The sequence below is a fragment of the Pelophylax lessonae genome (genome assembly GCF_965119305.1).
Source record: "Pelophylax lessonae genome assembly, chromosome: 12".
In the NCBI taxonomy this organism is placed as follows: domain Eukaryota; kingdom Metazoa; phylum Chordata; class Amphibia; order Anura; family Ranidae; genus Pelophylax; species Pelophylax lessonae.
This window is the reverse complement of record NC_138779.1, coordinates 225,440,285-225,459,036: the sequence shown is the minus strand read 5'-3', so window position 1 is coordinate 225,459,036 and position 18,752 is coordinate 225,440,285. Positions and strand designations below refer to the sequence as shown.

At 52.7% G+C, this 18,752-nt stretch overlaps 1 protein-coding gene across 1 annotated transcript; it reads right to left on the bottom strand.

The window, feature by feature from the left end:
• Nucleotides 1–887: 887 nt before the first annotated feature.
• Nucleotides 888–18,543, bottom strand: TMEM269 (transmembrane protein 269). The gene is made up of 7 exons (XM_082273237.1): nucleotides 18,523–18,543; nucleotides 15,761–15,825; nucleotides 14,866–15,013; nucleotides 11,199–11,296; nucleotides 8,789–8,932; nucleotides 5,202–5,420; nucleotides 888–1,070 (listed from the first exon to the last, which is right to left on the bottom strand). Exons 2-7 carry the CDS (start codon nucleotides 15,783–15,785, stop codon nucleotides 922–924), a joined length of 783 nt encoding a protein of 260 aa, XP_082129363.1. The 5' UTR covers nucleotides 15,786–15,825; nucleotides 18,523–18,543; the 3' UTR covers nucleotides 888–921.
• Nucleotides 18,544–18,752: the final 209 nt, after the last annotated feature.

Sequence of the window (18,752 nt, the reverse complement as noted above, 5' to 3'; positions counted from 1 at the left end):
ACCAATGAGACCCCTACACCCAGAGGAAGGTGACAACCAATGAGACCCCTACACCCAGAGGAAGGTGACAACCAATGAGACCCCTACACCCAGAGGAAGGTGACAACCAATGAGACCCCTACACCCAGGGGAAGGTGACAACCAATGAGACCCCTACACCCAGGGGAAGGTGACAACCAATGAGACCCCTAAACCCAGGGGAAGGTGACAACCAATGAGACCCCCACACCCAGAGGAAGGTGACAACCAATGAGACCCCTACACCCAGGGGAAGGTGACGGGCAATGAGACCCCCACACTGACTTTACATAAGAGGATGGGACTTACTATGGAGGCGGAGTCGGAATACGCTGATCTGATACGGCCAATGAGACCCCCACACTGACCTTACGGCCAATGAGACCCCCACACTGACCTTACATAGGAGGATGGGACTTACTATGGAGGCGGAGTCGGAGGATGGGACTTACTATGGAGGCGGAGTCGGAGGATGGGACTTACTATGGAGGCGGAGTCAGAATACGCTGTTCTGATAAACTTTATTTCTCTCTCCTATTTACAAACTTACAGCAGAAAATATTCACATCATTCACAATCACAGAGAATTTCCGGCGGTGGAGTTCCTCCATAGAGCACCTGAAGAACGATCGGGGAGATTGCCTGCCCCTCCCCCCCCCCGGTGGGTGGAGAATTCTCTTCCTCCAATGGGACAGGAAATGGCGGGGATGTGGGGACACGTCATGGAAATCCGGTCCCAGGGAATTCCTAATGGGGGGAGAGGAGCGTCTCCTGGTCTCCGTATTTTATGTCTTCTGAAGGATGAGGATCCGGTGGGGGTCCAGGGAGAGGCCTCTATATACTGCGACTTATGTATACTATATACTGCACAGTCCTCACTGCAAACCAAGGCAGCCAATCACATCACACCTTAAAGCTCCATAAGGCCTCCGGGAAGAGGATGTATGACATGGACCATACCAAGTGGTACAAACACGCCAGGGGGGAGAAGGAGCACAGCACCATCAACACACCTGAAAGGAGATAGACATTGTCAGAGACTCCTCCTACATCTGCATGTAAACTCCTCCTACACTCCACTGCCACACCCAGCTGTGTGTAGACTCCTCCCCCACTCTGCTGCCACACCCAGCTGTGTGTAGACTCCTCCCCCCACTATGCTGCCACACCCAACTGTATGTAGACTCCTCCCTCCACTCTGCTGCCACACCCAGCTCTATGTAGACTCCTCCCCCCACTCTGCTGCCACACCCAACTGTATGTAGACTCCTCCCTCCACTCTGCTGTCACACCCAGCTCTATGTAGACTCCTCCCCCCCACTCTGCTGTCACACCCAACTGTATGTAGACTCCTCCCCCCACTCTGCTGCCACACCTAGCTGTGTGTGGACTCCTCCCCCCCACTCTGCTGCCACACCCATCTGTATGTAAACTCCTCCCCTGACTACGCTGCCACGCCCAGCTGTATGTAGAGTCCCCCCTCACCCTGCAGCCACACCCAGCTGTATGTAAACTCCTCCCCCCACTATGCTGCCACACCTATCTGTATGTAAACTCCTCCCCCCACAATGCTGCCACACCCAGCTGTATGTACACTCCTCTCCCCACTCTGCGGCCACACCCAGCTGTGTGTAGACTCCCCCCCTCACCCTGCAGCCACACCCAGCTTTATGTAAACTCCTCCCCCCACTCTGCTGCCCCACCCAGCTTTATGTAAACTCCTCCCCCCACTCTGCTGCCCCACCCAGCTGTATGTAGACTCCTTCCCCCACTCTGCTGCCACTCCCGGCTGTAAGTAGTCTCCTCCCCCACTCTTCTGCCACACCCTATGGAGACTCCTCCCTCTTATCTGTTGCTACACCTAACTGTATGCAGACACCTCCCTCCACTAGGCTGCCCCACCCAGCTGTATGTAGACTCCTCCCTCTTAAATACTGTCCCACCTAGCTATATGTAGACCCCTCCCCCACTCTTTTGAAGTACCCAGCTGTCTGTAGACTCCTCCCCCACCCTGTGATTTCCCCTGTGGGGGTGGGGATGATGGTGACAATTATTGGGGTAATTTGTATGAAATGTAGAAGAAGATTCAATGTTTTTGTGTTTTTTCTGCCTCTGTAAAATGTGGAAAATATTCAACGTTGTGTTCTTCATTGTGACTTATTTATTCTGCTGAAATGTGGTAACCCATGGCAACGACTGCGACCGTGCTAAGACCTCCCACCTTCATCCATGTGAGTGCCCACCCCTGTACCCTCCATACCCCCCGTGTGTCTCTCACCCCCAGAAGTCCCCAGCCTTGGTACCTCCTGTACCCTCCATACCCCCCGTGTGTCTCTCACCCCTATAAGTCCCCAGCCTTGGTACCTCCTGTACCCTCCATACCCCCCGTGTGTCTCTCACCCCTATAAGTCCCCAGCCTTGGTACCTCCTGTACCCTCCATACCCCCCGTGTGTCTCTCACCCCCATAAGTCCCCAGCCTTGGTGCCTCCTGTACCCTCCATACCCCCCGTGTGTGTCTCACCCCCAGAAGTCCCCAACCTTGGTACCTCCTGTACCCTCCATACCCCCCGTGTGTCTCTCACCCCTATAAGACCCCAGCCTTGGTACCTCCTGTACCCTCCATACCCCCCGTGTGTCTCTCACCCCCAGAAGTCCCCAACCTTGGTACCTCCTGTACCCTCCATACCCCCCGTGTGTCTCTCACCCCTATAAGTCCCCAGCCTTGGTACCTCCTGTACCCTCCATACCCCCCGTGTGTCTCTCACCCCTATAAGTCCCCAGCCTTGGTACCTCCTGTACCCTCCATACCCCCCGTGTCTCTCTTCACCCCTATAAGTCCCCAGCCTTGGTACCTCCTGTACCCTCCATACCCCCCGTGTCTCTCACCCCTATAAGTCCCCAACCTTGGTACCTCCTGTACCCTCCATACCCCCCGTGTGTCTCTCACCCCTATAAGTCCCCAGCCTTGGTGCCTCCTGTACCCTCCATACCCCCCGTGTGTCTCTCACCCCTATAAGACCCCAGCCTTGGTACCTCCTGTACCCTCCATACCCCCCGTGTGTCTCTCACCCCTATAAGTCCCCAGCCTTGGTACCTCCTGTACCCTCCATACCCCCCGTGTGTCTCTCACCCCTATAAGTCCCCAGCCTTGGTACCTCCTGTACCCTCCATACCCCCCGTGTGTCTCTCACCCCCATAAGTCCCCAGCCTTGGTGCCTCCTGTACCCTCCATACCCCCCGTGTGTCTCTCACCCCCATAAGTCCCCAGCCTTGGTACCTCCTGTACCCTCCATACCCCCCGTGTGTCTCTCACCCCCATAAGTCCCCAGCCTTGGTACCTCCTGTACCCTCCATACCCCCCGTGTGTCTCTCACCCCTATAAGACCCCAGCCTTGGTACCTCCTGTACCCTCCATACCCCCCGTGTGTCTCTCACCCCCAGAAGTCCCCAACCTTGGTACCTCCTGTACCCTCCATACCCCCCGTGTGTCTCTCACCCCTATAAGTCCCCAGCCTTGGTACCTCCTGTACCCTCCATACCCCCCGTGTGTCTCTCACCCCTATAAGTCCCCAGCCTTGGTACCTCCTGTACCCTCCATACCCCCCGTGTCTCTCTTCACCCCTATAAGTCCCCAGCCTTGGTACCTCCTGTACCCTCCATACCCCCCGTGTCTCTCACCCCTATAAGTCCCCAACCTTGGTACCTCCTGTACCCTCCATACCCCCCGTGTGTCTCTCACCCCTATAAGACCCGAGCCTTGGTACCTCCTGTACCCTCCATACCCCCCGTGTGTCTCTCACCCCTATAAGTCCCCAGCCTTGGTACCTCCTGTATCCTCCATACCCCCCGTGTGTCTCTCACCCCCATAAGTCCCCAGCCTTGGTACCTCCTGTACCCTCCATACCCCCCGTGTGTGTCTCACCCCCAGAAGTCCCCAACCTTGGTACCTCCTGTACCCTCCATACCCCCCGTGTGTCTCTCACCCCTATAAGTCCCCAGCCTTGGTACCTCCTGTACCCTCCATACCCCCCGTGTCTCTCTTCACCCCTATAAGTCCCCAGCCTTGGTACCTCCTGTACCCTCCATACCCCCCGTGTCTCTCACCCCTATAAGTCCCCAACCTTGGTACCTCCTGTACCCTCCATACCCCCCGTGTGTTCTCACCCCTATAAGTCCCCAGCCTGGGTACCTCCTGTACCCTCCATACCCCCCGTGTGTCTCTCACCCCTATAAGTCCCCAGCCTTGGTACCTCCTGTACCCTCCATACCCCCCGTGTGTCTCTCACCCCTATAAGTCCCCAGCCTTGGTACCTCCTGTACCCTCCATACCACCCGTGTGTCTCTCACCCCTATAAGACCCCAGCCTTGGTACCTCCTGTACCCTCCATACCCCCCGTGTGTCTCTCACCCCCATAAGTCCCCAGCCTTGGTACCTCCTGTACCCTCCATACCCCCCGTGTGTCTCTCACCCCCAGAAGTCCCCAACCTTGGTACCTCCTGTACCCTCCATACCCCCCGTGTGTCTCTCACCCCTATAAGTCCCCAGCCTTGGTACCTCCTGTACCCTCCATACCCCCCGTGTCTCTCTTCACCCCTATAAGTCCCCAGCCTTGGTACCTCCTGTACCCTCCATACCCCCCGTGTCTCTCACCCCTATAAGTCCCCAACCTTGGTACCTCCTGTACCCTCCATACCCCCCGTGTGTCTCTCACCCCTATAAGACCCCAGCCTTGGTACCTCCTGTACCCTCCATACCCCCCGTGTGTCTCTCACCCCTATAAGTCCCCAGCCTTGGTACCTCCTGTATCCTCCATACCCCCCGTGTGTCTCTCACCCCCATAAGTCCCCAGCCTTGGTACCTCCTGTACCCTCCATACCCCCCGTGTGTCTCTCACCCCCAGAAGTCCCCAACCTTGGTACCTCCTGTACCCTCCATACCCCCCGTGTGTCTCTCACCCCTATAAGTCCCCAGCCTTGGTACCTCCTGTACCCTCCATACCCCCCGTGTCTCTCTTCACCCCTATAAGTCCCCAGCCTTGGTACCTCCTGTACCCTCCATACCCCCCGTGTGTTCTCACCCCTATAAGTCCCCAGCCTGGGTACCTCCTGTACCCTCCATACCCCCCGTGTGTCTCTCACCCCTATAAGTCCCCAGCCTTGGTACCTCCTGTACCCTCCATACCCCCCGTGTGTCTCTCACCTCCTGCAAACACCATCTTCTTCCAGGCCTGGGATTCCAGGATCTTGTCATGCGGGTAGATCCCCTGATCAATCATAAACAGGATCATGATGATGGCGATGGCGTGCAGGACTAGCGGGTGCCCACTGGTCAGGAGAGAGGCGCAGGACAAGATGGCGGAGGCGTATGGACAGGGCAAACCGCGGTACATAAAGGGGATTCCTGGGGAGAAGACACATTATGTGACATCAATAACTCTCCATCCTGCCCAAATCTCACTAGGCTGACAATTATGGGGGAGTCCCAACAATCAGGGAGTCACTTCCTGTCCCCCAACAATCAGGGAGTCACTTCCTGTCCCCCAACAATCAGGGAGTCACTTCCTGTCCCCCAACAATCAGGAAATCACTTCCTGTCCCCCAACAATCAGGGAGTCACTTCCTGTCCCCCAACAATCAGGGAGTGACTTCCTGTCCCCCAAAAATCAGGAAATCACTTCCTGTCCCCCAACAATCAGGGAGTCACTTCCTGTCCCCAATAATCAGGGAGTCACTTCCTGTCCCCCAATAATCAGGGAATCACTTCCTGTCCCCCAACAATCAGGGAGTCACTTCCTGTCCCCCAATAATCAGGGAATCACTTTCTGTCCCCCCAACAATCAGGGAGTTACTTCCTGTCCCCCAGCAATCAGGAAATAACTTCATGTCCCCCAACAATCAGGGAGTCCCTTCTTATCCCCCAACAATCAGGGAGTCCCTTCTTATCCCCCAACAATCAGTGAATCACTTCCTGTTCCCCAACAATCAGGGAGTCACTTCCTGTACCCCAACAATCAGGGAGTCCCTTCTTTACCCCACCCAATCAGTGGGTCCCTTCCTGTCCCCCAACAATCAGGGAGTTACTTCCTGTCCCCCAACAATCAGGGAGTCCCTTCCTGTCCCCCAACAATCAGGGAGTCCCTTCCTGTCCCCCAACAATCAGAGAGTCCCTTCCTGTTCCCCAGCAATTAGGTAATCCCTTCCTGTACCTCAACAATCAGGGAGTCCCTTCCTTACCCCCAACAATCAGTGGGTCCCTTCCTGTCCCCCAACAATCAGGGAGTCACTTCCTGTCCCCCAACAATCAGGGAGTCACTTCCTGTCCCCCAACAATCAGGGAATCACTTCCTGTCCCCTAACATTTAGGGAATCACTTCCTGTCCCCCAACAATCAGGGATTCCCTTCCTGTTCCCCAACAATCAGGAAATTCCTTCCTGTCCCCCATCAATCAGGGAATCACTTCCTGTCCCCCAACAATCAGAGAGTCCCTTCCTGTCCCCCAGCAATCAGGGAGTCACTTCCTGTCCCCCAACAATCAGGGAGTTACTTCCTGTCCCCCAAAATCAGGGAGTCACTTCCTGTCCCCCAACAATCAGGGAGTCACTTCCTGTCCCTCAAAATCAGGGAGTCACTTCCTGTCCCCCAACAATCAGGAAACCACTTCCTGTCCCCCAACAATCGGAGTCGCTTCCTGTCCCCCAACAATAAGGAAGTCACTTCCTGTCCCCCAACAATAAGGAAGTCACTTCCTGTTCCCCAGCAATTAGGGAATCACTTCCTGTACCCCAACAATCAGTGAATCACTTCCTGTCCCCCAACAATCAATCACTTCCTGTCCCCCAAAAATCAGGGGGTCCCTTCCTGTCCCCCAACAATCAGGGAGTCATTTCCTGTCCCCCAACAATCAGGGATTCCCTTCCTGTCCCCCAACAATCAGGAAATCCCTTCCTGTCCCCCATTAATCAGGGAATCACTTCCTGTCCCCCAACAATCAGGGAGTCACTTCCTGTCCCTCAACAATCAGGGAGTCCCTTCTTTTCCCCCAACAATCAGGGAATCACTTCCTGTCCCCCAACAATCAGGGAGTTACTTCCTGTACCCCAACAATCAAGGAGTCCCTTCCTGTCCTCCAACAATCAGGGAAAAACTTCCTGTCCCCCAACAATCAGGGAGTTACTTCCTGTCCCCCAACAATCAGGGAGTTCCTTCCTGTCCCCCAACAATCAGGGAACAACTTCCTGTCCCCCAACAATCAGGGAGTTACTTCCTGTCCCCCAACAATCAGGGATTCCCTTCCTGTCCCCCAACAATCAGGAAATCCCTTCCTGTCCCCCAACAATCAGGGAGTCCCTTCTTTTCCTCCAACAATCAGGGAGTCACTTCCTGTCCCCCAACAATCAGGGAGTCACTTCCTGTCCCCCAACAATCAGGGAGTCACTTCCTGTTCCCCAACAATCAGGGAGTCACTTCCTGTTCCCCAACAATCAGGGAGTCACTTCCTGTCCCCCAACAATCAGGGAGTCACTTCCTGTCCCCCAGCAATCAGGAAATAACTTCCTGTCCCCCAACAATCAGGGAGTCACTTCCTGTTCCCCAACAATCAGGGAGTCACTTCCTGTCCCCCAACAATCAGGGAGTCACTTCCTGTCCCCCAACAATCAGGGAGTCACTTCCTGTCCCCCAACAATCAGGGAGTCACTTCCTGTACCTCAACTAAAAGTGAAGGGAAGGGAAGAGGGAGTGTCCCACAATGCAATGTGTGCACTGTAGCTGCCATTAGAGGCGTGGTCAGAGAAATGGAGGAGGCGGCAAAGTAGGCAGAATTTAGTTGGGTGATATTTTTGGGTAATATTTCTTGGTGAATATTTCCGGATGATATTTTGGGTAAATATATTTGGGTGATATTTCTGGGTGAATATTTTTGGGTGATAATTTTGAGTGAATATATTCCGGTGAATTTTTTGGAGTGAATATTTTTGGGTAGGATTTTGGGTAAATATATTTTGGGTGAATTTATTTGGGTGATATTTTTAGGTGTATGTATTCAGGTGATATTTCTGGGTGAATATTTTCGAGTGATATTTTTGGGTAATATTTTCAGGTGAAAATATCTGGATAATATTTTTGGGTAAATATATTTTTGGGTGATATTTCTGAGTGAATATATTCAAGAGACATTTTTGAGTGAATATATTCGGGTGATATTACTGGGTGAATATTTTTCAGTAATATTTTGGATGAATATATTTGGGTGATATTTTTGGGTGAATATACTGTATTGAGGTGAAATTTTTGGGTAAAATTTTGGATGAATATATTTTGGTGATAATTTTGGGCAATATTTTTGGGTGAATATATTTTTTGGTGATATTTGTGGGTGATATTTTCGGGTGAATATATTTGGGTGATATTTTTTAGGTGAATATATTTGGGTGATATTTGTAGATAAATGTATTCAGGTGATATTTTCGGGTGAATATATTTGGGTGATAATTTTGGCTGAATGTATTTTGGTGAATATAATCGGGTGATATTTTTGGGTGAATAGTTTTGGATGATATTTTCGGGTGAATATATTTGGGCGATATTTTTGGGTGAATATATTTGGGTGATAATTTTGGGTGAATATACTGTATTTGGGTTATATTTTTGGGTGAATATTTTTGGATAATATATTGGATGAAAATATATTTTGGTGATAATTTTGGGCGATATTTTCGGGTGAATATATTTAGGTGATTATTGTTGGGTGAATATAGGCGGATCCTTACCGCTGGAGTAGAAGCAGAGTCGTGTGAAGACGGCCAGGGCGTACACCATCACCAGCATTGCGTCCATCGCGCCATTCCTGTGCAGAAGCAGCGCCGTGGCCAATCCAAACGATGTGAAATCTGCAAAGTCGTCCAATTTCGCACCTGAAAAGCGAACAATAAACCCCTGGATGAGTTCTCTGATGGGGAATGCTGGCGCAGCACAGATCACACCATCCGGTTCAGATTCTAAGGGGAACCCCATGCCAAAATTATAAATAAAACAAAAAAAAAACAGTGTGACCCCCCCCCCCCTCAGGTCCGGTTCACATTCTAAGGGGAACCCCATGCCAAAATTAAAAAAACAAAAACAAAAAAACAGTGTGGGGTCCCCCCCCCTTCAGGTCCAGTTCAGTTTATAAGGGGAACCCCATGCCAAAATTAAAAAAAACAGTGTGGGGTTCCGTCTCCAAAATCTATACCAGACCCTTATCCGAGCATGCAGCCCAGCAGGTCAGGAAAGTGGGGGGGGGGGGGAGCGTGTGCCCTCCCAGTCCTGAACCATACCAGGCCACATGCCCTCAACATGGGGGGATGCTTTGGGGCAGGGGGGGGGCTCTGCCCCCCACCCCATAGCACCTTGTCCCCATGTTGATAGGGACAAGGGCCTCTTCCCCACAACCCTGGACTGTGGTTGTGGGGGTCTGTGGATGGGGGGGGGCTCATCAGAAACCTATGTGAATGAGTATGGGGTACCTAACCAGTTTTTGACAATTACTGTCCCCCCAATGTAAATCCTTCGCCAATCATGCCCCCACCGACCCAAAAAAAGAAAAGGAAAACCCCTCCAACCTTGTTGTAAGTCCCCCGCCAACTGCCTGCTCCTCCATCTTACATTTCTTATATAGGTAAGGGTCACCGATCACATCAGCGGGTGACCCTGCCCCCATAACCAGGGCATGCTGGGTCAATGATGTCACAAGGGGGCGGGGTTACCCACTGACATCATTGGGTGACTCCGCCCCTTAATTAAGAAATGTCAAATGGAGCAGCAGGCAGTCGTTAGGGAGCCTTCAACGAGGTCGGAGGTTTGTTTTGGTTTTCTTTTTTCGGGTCTAATGGTGTGACTGAAGATGGATCTACATCGGGGGACATTGATTTTTATATTTTAAAAAAGGGATTGTCAAAAACTCATCTTTATTCACTTTTTACACTTTTTTGGTGACTGGGTAGAGGTAGTATGTACCCCATACTCATTCAGATGGGGGGGGGGATTTCGGTGCCCTCTTGTTAAAGGGGGTTCCCAGATTTCGATAAGCCCCCCCGCCCGCAGTCCCCCACAACCACAGTCCAGGGTTGTGGGGAAGAGGCCCTTGTTCCTATCAACATGGGACAAGCCCCCCCCCTATATTGGGGGCATGTGACCTGGTATGGTTTAGGAGGGGGGGGGCACGTTTGTCTCCCTTGCATGCTCTGATAAGGGTCTGGTATGGATTTTAGGGGGGACCCTATGCTGTTTTTTTTTTTTTTTTCAATTTTGGCGTGGGGTTCACCTTAGAACCCATACCAGACTTGAAGGGTCTAGTATGGACTGTGGGGGGGGGGGGGGGAACCTCATGCTGTTTTTTTTTCTAATTTCGGCATGGGGTTCACCTTAGAACCCATACCAGACTTGAAGGGTCTAGTATGGCCATGTTGTTGGTTAGTAGCGGCCGTTGCTATCAATCTGCAGTCATTATAGCGTGTACCGGAGTGGTCTGTGAAAACAGCAACTGGTCCAAATCTCCCGTTATTCCTGCTGTAGTCATCAGAAGTGACGTGGTTGGACATTTTGGCGAGTTGGAGTTTTTTGGGCATTCGTTTGTTTACATTCAGCTGTCAGTGAGGAAGCCCGCTGGCAGCTGATGAGTCATCGGTTGCTAAGGACGCGGCGGACGGCTTCCCGGCCTTCTTAACAAACAGATTTTGTTAATGCAGAATTTGAATCGTTCCAAAAATTTATAAACGAAACCAAACTAAATGAATTCTGAAACCAAATTAGTAACATAACGAATGTTTCCGAGTTTTGTGTTCTGCACATGTCTATCAGCGATTAGTCCGACAAGTGGGACTGAAAAGGAACGAACTCTCAGCCGCCATTCATTGTCTGTCATTGTCATTTTCTGACTGTAATAGAAATCAGCGAGGTGAAAGCTGCAGCATGCTACCAAGAGGACTTTGGTTGCTATGGGTAACACAGACAGTCCTCATTTCAGGCAGACTGGGGGGTATTGGAGGTGTCGGGGAATGATTGATGGAGGTCCGGCTGGCGGTGGGGCTCAGGGCTGCGTCCTTTCCTCTTGCGGTTTACGGCAAGGTGGGTAACCCTGCGGGAGCCTCTTACTTGCCTCGTTAATGTTTAACCGGCGGATGGAATAATGACGTCACTCACCCAGAGCTGAGCACGTGTTCAGCTGCCGAGCCACCGCACCGTCTGCCAGGTCCAACATGAAGCCGGTGAGGAGGAGCCAACACGCCCACTGCCGGTACCTGCCGGGAGAGAGGAGCCAATCAGAGAGCGCCTTTAACTCAGTGTACAGATAATACGACAAAACCGCAATCCAATCCGATCTTCAGGAGGATGAACATCCGCCTGCTGAGAGGACCTTATTATGCGGTGACCTGAATTTTAACATGAAATCAAGGGACATATTTTTCTTTTTTTTACTAGTAATGTTGGCAATTAGCAACTTATAGCGGGACTGTGATATTGCGGCAGTGGAGCGGCAGTGTGATGAGTGGTGGAGCAGCGGAGTGATGGAGCAGCGGAGTGATGTGAGTGGTGGAGCAGCGGAGTGATGGAGCGGTGGAGTGATGGAGCAGCAGAGTGGTGGAGTGATGGAGCAGCAGAGTGGTGGAGCAGTGGAGTGAAGGAGCCGTGGAGTGAAGGAGTGGTGGAGTGATGGAGCGACAGAGTGGTGGAGTGATGGAGCAGCGGAGTGGTGGATCAGTGGAGTGGCGGAGTAATGGAGGGGTTTTGCAGCGGAGTGGTGGAGCGGAGAAGTGATGGAGCAGCAGAGTGGTGGAGTGGCAGAGTGAAGGAGTGGTGGAGCGGCAGAGTGGTGGAGCAGCAGAGTAGTGGAGCAGTGGCGTGGTAAAGCAGCGGAGTGGCAGAGTGATGGAGCGACAGAAATGTGGAGCAGTATAGTGGTGGAGCGGAGGAGTGGTGGAGTGGTGGAGCAGCGGAGTGGTGGAACAGCGGAGTGGTGGAGCGGTAGAGTGGTGAAGTGGTAGAGTAGTGCAGCGGTAGAGCGTTAGAGCAGTAGAGCGGCGGAGTGGTGGAGCGGTAGAGCAGTGGAGTGGTGGAGTGGTAGAGTGGTGGAGCAGTGGAGTGGTGGAGCAGCCGAGTGGCGGAACGGTAGAGTGGTGGAGCGGTAGAGTGGTAGGGCAGTGGAGTGGCGGAGCGGTGGAGCAGTGGATTGATGAAGCTGCGGAGTGGTGGAGTGGTAGACTGGTAGAATGGTGTAGTGGTGGAGTGGTAGAGAGCGGTAGAGTGGTGGAGCGGTAGAGCGGTGGAGTGGTAGAGTGGTGGAGCAGCAGAGTGGTGGATTGGTAGAGTGGTAGGGCAGCAAAGTGGTGGAGCGGTGGAGTGGTGGAGCAGTGGATTGATGGAGCAACGGAGTTGTGGAGCGGTGGAGCAGCAGATAAGGGGAGCGGGGGAACAGCAGAGCGGGGAGTGTATTTAAGCATTTTTTTTTAATTCTGCACTGACTTTCTTTCCTGGGTCCCTGTTCAAACCCAATCCGGGGACAGACTTGGTTTCCGGGGACAGACTTGGTTTCCGGGGACAGACTTGGTTTCCGGGGACAGACTTGGTTTCCGGGGACAGTCTTGGTTTCCGGGGACAGACTTGGTTTCTGGGGACAGTCTTGGTTTCTGGGGACAGACAGGGACAGTCTTGGTTTCCAGGGACAGACTTGGTTTCCGGGGACAGACTTGGTTTCCGGGGACAGACTTGGTTTCCGGGGACAGTCTTGGTTTCCGGGGATAGACTTGGTTTCCGGGGACAGTCTTGGTTTCCGGGGACAGTCTTGGTTTCCGGGGACAGACTTGGTTTCCGGGGACAGTCTTGCTTTCTGGGGACAGACGGGGAAAGTCTTGGTTTCCGGGGACAGACTTGGTTTCCGGGGACAGACTTGGTTTCCGGGGACAGACTTGGTTTCCGGGGACAGACTTGGTTTCCGGGGACAGACTTGGTTTCCGGGGACAGTCTTGGTTTCCGGGGACAGTCTTGGTTTCCGGGGACAGGCTTGGTTTCCGGAGACAGTCTTGGTTTCTGGGGACAGACTTGGTTTCCGGAGACAGTCTTGGTTTCTGGGGACGGTCTCTGAAATGAGGACACTGTCCCTGCGCTAATGAAATTATTTGCAGGCATTGAGCTCCGCTCCTATCACACCTATATGTGTGTATGTGTATAAATACATATATGTGTGTGTGTATATATACCCCTACACAGAAGTTCAGATGTTATGCCTGCCTCCAAAGACGCCTAAAAAATGCCCAAAAAAACGCCTGCAACAACACACCTGGGCGTTTTTGTTGCAGGCGTTTATTGGGCTTTTTTGTGGACGTCTTTGGAGGCAGGCATAACATCTGAACTTCTGTGTAGGGGTATATACACACACATATATGTATATATACACATACACACATATAGGTGTGAAAGTAGCGGAGCCCTATGCCTGCAAATAATTTCATTAGCGCAGGCATAGGGTTCTGCTACTTTTACACCTATATGTGTGTAAGTGTATATATACATATATATGTGTGTGTGTGTATATATACCCCTACACAGAAGTTCAGATGTTATGCCTGCCTCCAAAGACGCCCAAAAAATGCCCAAAAAAACGCCTGCAACAAAAACGGCCAGGTGTGAAAGGAGCGGAGCCCTATGCCTGCTCTACTGCAATTCTAAGACAAACGATCTTTTTTCTATGGCGGTCACCCTGACATGGAAGGGTTTTGTCACCCTGCCATAGCAGTCAGTGTCAGTTCACCCTACACTACACTACGGTCACCCTGACACTTAACACTTTCCCAACAGAAACTAGATTATTAAATCTAACTATAGTGTAAAATAGCACCCTAACTACACTAGATATCCCTTTCCTCACACTAATAATTGCTAAATGACACTTTGAAGCAGAAGTAACAGAACTGCTTCCACTCTCTTCCACAGCCCTGTATTACAGTGCTAGAGATTTGGCGGGGCTATGTTATATACTCGGGGGGGGGGGGCGTATTCACTACTGATTGGCCTCTGGACCCCCTAGTCACTCCAATCACATTCCTAGCATCCTCCTGCCCCCTCAATTGGCTTTTACTGATGGTTCTGGTCCAATCACTGGCTTTTAAAGCCCAGTTCCTGTCCCATTGCATTTTGGTCGGTTCTGGTTGCCGAATTCCAAACTTTTTCCACAAAAAGTTCGGAATTCGGCCGAATTTCGAACAGTCAATGTTCGGGTCGACCCGAACCGTTTGATCATCCCTAGTAATGAGCAATATAAATGGATCCGTATCCTTCTACACTTTCACAAATGTTCCTTTCTACCTTATTTCTTTCATATATAGTGCTGGTCATGTGAACCCCCACCTCCTGACCTCTCCCCCCCCCCCCCCAGGAGAAGCTGCTGGCCTAAATGAGGCTATGAAGACAGGAGATCATGTTCTGTGAAGGATAGGAGGAATGGGGGGCGGGGCTTGGAGGGATGGGGGGTGGGGCAGGGCAGGTCTAGGCATGCCTTTTAAAAAAGACCGACAACCTTTTCAGGAAGTGAAAGACAGCTTTGAAAACTCAGATAAAGGGAGAACGTTGTCGGTGAGGAACAGGAAGAAGCTGATTGGCTGGGTTAAATAAGACTTTCTAAGCTACACAAGCAGCCAGCCAGAAAATGAATAATATCGCATATAAAGATTTTTTAGACTGAAGTTTCCCCTTATTAATGCCAATGAAAGCCCCCAGCACCAGTCGGATCTCTGCCACGCCCCCTTCTACAAAAGGATGGAAAGTGGGTGTGTCAGAGGAGGAAGTCGATGTTTGGAATGTTCCGGGCGCTCACCCGTTCAGGTTGCAGAGGATGGAGCTCAGACCCATCAGCAGGTTGGCCAGGGACAGGAAATTGGCGGCGTTCTTCCGAACGAATTCCCGCGTCTGGCAATGGGATGGCGGCCCGCGATAGATCACCTTCCTGGCGTGATGGACAAGTCCTGGAGGGAGAAGAGAAAGAGTCAGCCCCCAGATACACCTCACATACACAGTCCTATCATCCAATCAGGAAGTCTCTCACATACACAGTCCTATCATCCAATCAGGAAGTCTCTCACTTTGTACAATCAGGTTGTGAAGTGTATGGCCAACTCTCCTATATTCACCTGCACAGTCCTGAGGAAGGAGGCGGGACTCCGAAATGCTCCCGAAATCTCACTGGTCAGGACAGAGCGTCATCCAACCTATCAGGACCTGCTTGGGAGGTCCATTCAGGGGATCCGCCCACAAGGACAGATCCTGAAAGGGATCCCATTGGACAGATAATCGGGAAGGTGGGTGGATGATAACGATTGGATGGATACAATGTTTCCTCTCGGAGGATTGGAATGTTTCTCTTGTGGTGACGAGTTTCGCCCAATCAGTGACACAGACAGTTCTGATTTCAGACAGGAGGTTCAGGACTGTTATTGGCTGGTTGGTCTCTCCTCACTTCCTGTTGTGTCACCAGGAGAGAAAGTGAAGGGAAATCCCCCCCAGCGGGGACACAGCTATAAATAAGGGGATGGGATTGAACCCTTCCATCTCAGTCTCAGTCAGGGGAAGGGGAGGAGGGGCAGCTGTCTGGACGCAGGGTGGGGCTTGTATTAATAAAGGGGGAGGGACAGTTCTTGCCCCGGACACTGGAAGCTCTGCCCTCGGGGTCCCCACACACCATACAATCTGATTGGACAATCCTGCGCACTCACCTGATGGAGGCAACTGCATCAGCATCTCCAAGCGTCCAGCAGGCGGCGCTGTCCCGGGGTATCTGTGAGGGGGGAGGGGAGAGAAGAGGTAATGATGAGTATCGGGGGATGGGGGGAGATGTCACCGCCGGCACACAATGGACAAAAGACGGGAAAAGAGAGAAAAGCTTTGTTTGTGCCGGAGAACCCTCCTCAGCCAATCACAGCCCTCCGTTCTGCACACAGGACAGCGGGGGGGGGGGAATCTGAGAGTGTACCCCTCCTCCCCCATCCAGAAACTTCTACAGGTAGAAGGTTCCCATTCTCTGCATTCAGGGGTGCACCTCCTCCCTCCCCCCATCATACTTACCTGAGCTCCTCCCACCCCATCATACTTACCTGAGCTCCTCCCTCCCCCCATCATACTTACCTGAGCTCCTCCCTCCCCTCCATCATACTTACCTGAGCTCCTCCCACCCCATCATACTTACCTGAGCTCCTTCCCCCATCATACTTACCTGAGCTCCTCCCTCCCCCCATCATACTTACCTGAGCTCCTTCCCCCATCATACTTACCTGAGCTCCTCCCCTCATCATACTTACCTAAGCTCCTCCCTCCCCTCCATCATACTTACCTGAGCTCCTCCCTCCCCTCCATCATACTTACCTGAGCTCCTCCCACCCCATCATACTTACCTGAGCTCCTTCCCCCATCATACTTACCTGAGCTCCTCCCCTCATCATACTTACCTAAGCTCCTCCCTCCTCTCCATCATACTTACCTGAGCTCCTCCCTCCCCTCCATCATACTTACCTGAGCTCCTCCCTCCCCTACATCATACTTACCTGAGCTCCTCCCTCCCCTCCATCATACTTACCTGAGCTCCTCCCCCATCATACTTACCTGAGCTCCTCCCTCCTTCCTTATTGGCTCCTACTGCTGTCATCCACAGCCTGTGCGAATGGGCGGGGCTGAGATGTGCTGTGTGTGTCAATGGAAACACACAGCCCAGATCTGAAAGCATTGCAATACTGACAGTTACAGCAGAGCTCAGACTGGGGGAGGGAGAAGCAGTCCCTGCACTCCTCTATACAGCAGAGCTCAGACTGGGGGAGGGAGAAGCAGTCCTTGCAGTCCTCAATACAGCAGAGCTCAGACTGGGGGAGGGAGAAGCAGTCCCTGCAGTCCTCAATACAGCAGAGCTCAGACTGGGGGAGGGAGAAGCAGTCCCTGCACTCCTCTATACAGCAGAGCTCAGACTGGGGGAGGGAGAAGCAGTCCTTGCAGTCCTCAATACAGCAGAGCTCAGACTGGGGGAGGGAGAAGCAGTCCCTGCACTCCTCTATACAGCAGAGCTTAGACTGGGGGAGGGAGAAGCAGTCCTTGCAGTCCTCTATACAGCAGAGCTCAGACTGGGGAAGGGAGAAGCAGTCCCTGCAGTCCCCTATACAGCAGAGCTCAGACTGGGGAAGGGAGAAGCAGTCCCTGCAGTCCTCTATACAGCAGAGCTCAGACTGGGGGAGGGAGAAGCAGCCCCTGCAGTCCTCTATACAGCAGAGCTCAGACTGGGGGAGGGAGAAGCAGTCCCTGCACTCCTCTATACAGCAGAGCTCAGACTGGGGGAGGGAGAAGCAGTCCCTGCACTCCTCTATACAGCAGAGCTCAGACTGGGGAAGGGAGAAGCAGTCCCTGCAGTCCCCTATACAGCAGAGCTCAGACTGGGGGAGGGAGAAGCAGCCCCTGCAGTCCTCTATACAGCAGAGCTCAGACTGGGGGAGGGAGAAGCAGTCCCTGCACTCCTCTATACAGCAGAGCTCAGACTGGGGGAGGGAGAAGCAGTCCCTGCACTCCTCTATACAGCAGAGCTCAGACTGGAGGAGGGAGAAGCAGCCCCTGCAGTCCTCTATACAGCAGAGCTCAGACTGGGGGAGGGAGAAGCAGTCCCTGCACTCCTCTATACAGCAGAGCTCAGACTGGGGGAGGGAGAAGCAGTCCCTGAAGTCCTCTATACAGCAGAGCTCAGACTGGGGGAGGGAGAAGCAGTCCCTGAAGTCCTCTATACAGCAGAGCTCAGACTGGGGGAGGGAGAAGCAGTCCTTGCAGTCCTCTATACAGCAGAGCTCAGACTGGGGGAGGGAGAAGCAGTCCCTGCAGTCCCCTATACAACAGGTGATGAGGGGGAGGGGTATGGACTGTCCTCTGACTCTCCAGCCGATGAGGAACTATAAGTCCCAGCAGATCCACAGGGAATTCTGGGATGTGTGGAGCCATGACCATCACCTGACAGCCTGGAAGGAAGTGATTGGGGGATAATGGGACGGGGGAGGGGGCATAGAGATCCCATTATCAGCTGAATGTAGCAATATGTAACACCTGGTTACTATTGGCAACAACACTTCCCTTAATGGGGTCCCTGGGGGGGGTTAATGATGGCACACCCTGGCCCCCCCCCCACGGTAAAAGTCTCACCTGTCACCTACCTGGTTATACAACATTCCCACCTTCAGCAGGTAAGTGATGACTCTGTCCATCCATCCATCCATCCATCCCACTGGGGCAGAATGAAAAGGGTCACTTACCTGGGGGTGTCCGGTCTACTTCCTGGAGGTGTCAGGTCTTCTTCCTGGAGGGGTCTCCTTCCTGGAGGTGTCGGGTCTCCTTCCTGGGGGTGTCGGGTCTCCTTCCTGGGGGGGTCTCCTTCCTGGGGGTGTCGGGTCTCCTTCCTGGGGGGGTCTCCTTCCTGGGGGTGTCGGGTCTCCTTCCTTGAGGGGTCTCCTTCCTTGGGGTGTCAGGTCTCCTTCCTGGAGGGGTCTTCTTCCTGGGGGTGTTGGGTCTCCTTCCTGGGAGGTCAAATCTTCTCCCGGGGGTAAATTCTTCTCCTTGGGGTCAGCACTGTGAGGAGCGGTGCCGGGTCCCCTGGAATAGGAACAGAGGCAATGTACAATGAGGAGCCCCCACCGTCCTAAGTCCAATGATTCTGTAAAGGGTCCAATGTCGAGTGGGTCCTGTGTC

Bases quoted from the DNA above. Each gene is read 5' to 3' on its own strand.
- TMEM269 (XM_082273237.1), bottom strand. From the start codon at position 15,785: ATGCTGATGCAGTTGCCTCCATCAG. The intron at 11,297-14,865 runs GTGAGCGCCCGG...CTCTCCCGGCAG, and splicing joins ATCCTCTGCAACCTGAACGG to GTACCGGCAGTGGGCGTGTT. The intron at 8,933-11,198 runs GTGAGTGACGTC...TTCGCTTTTCAG, and splicing joins GAACACGTGCTCAGCTCTGG to GTGCGAAATTGGACGACTTT.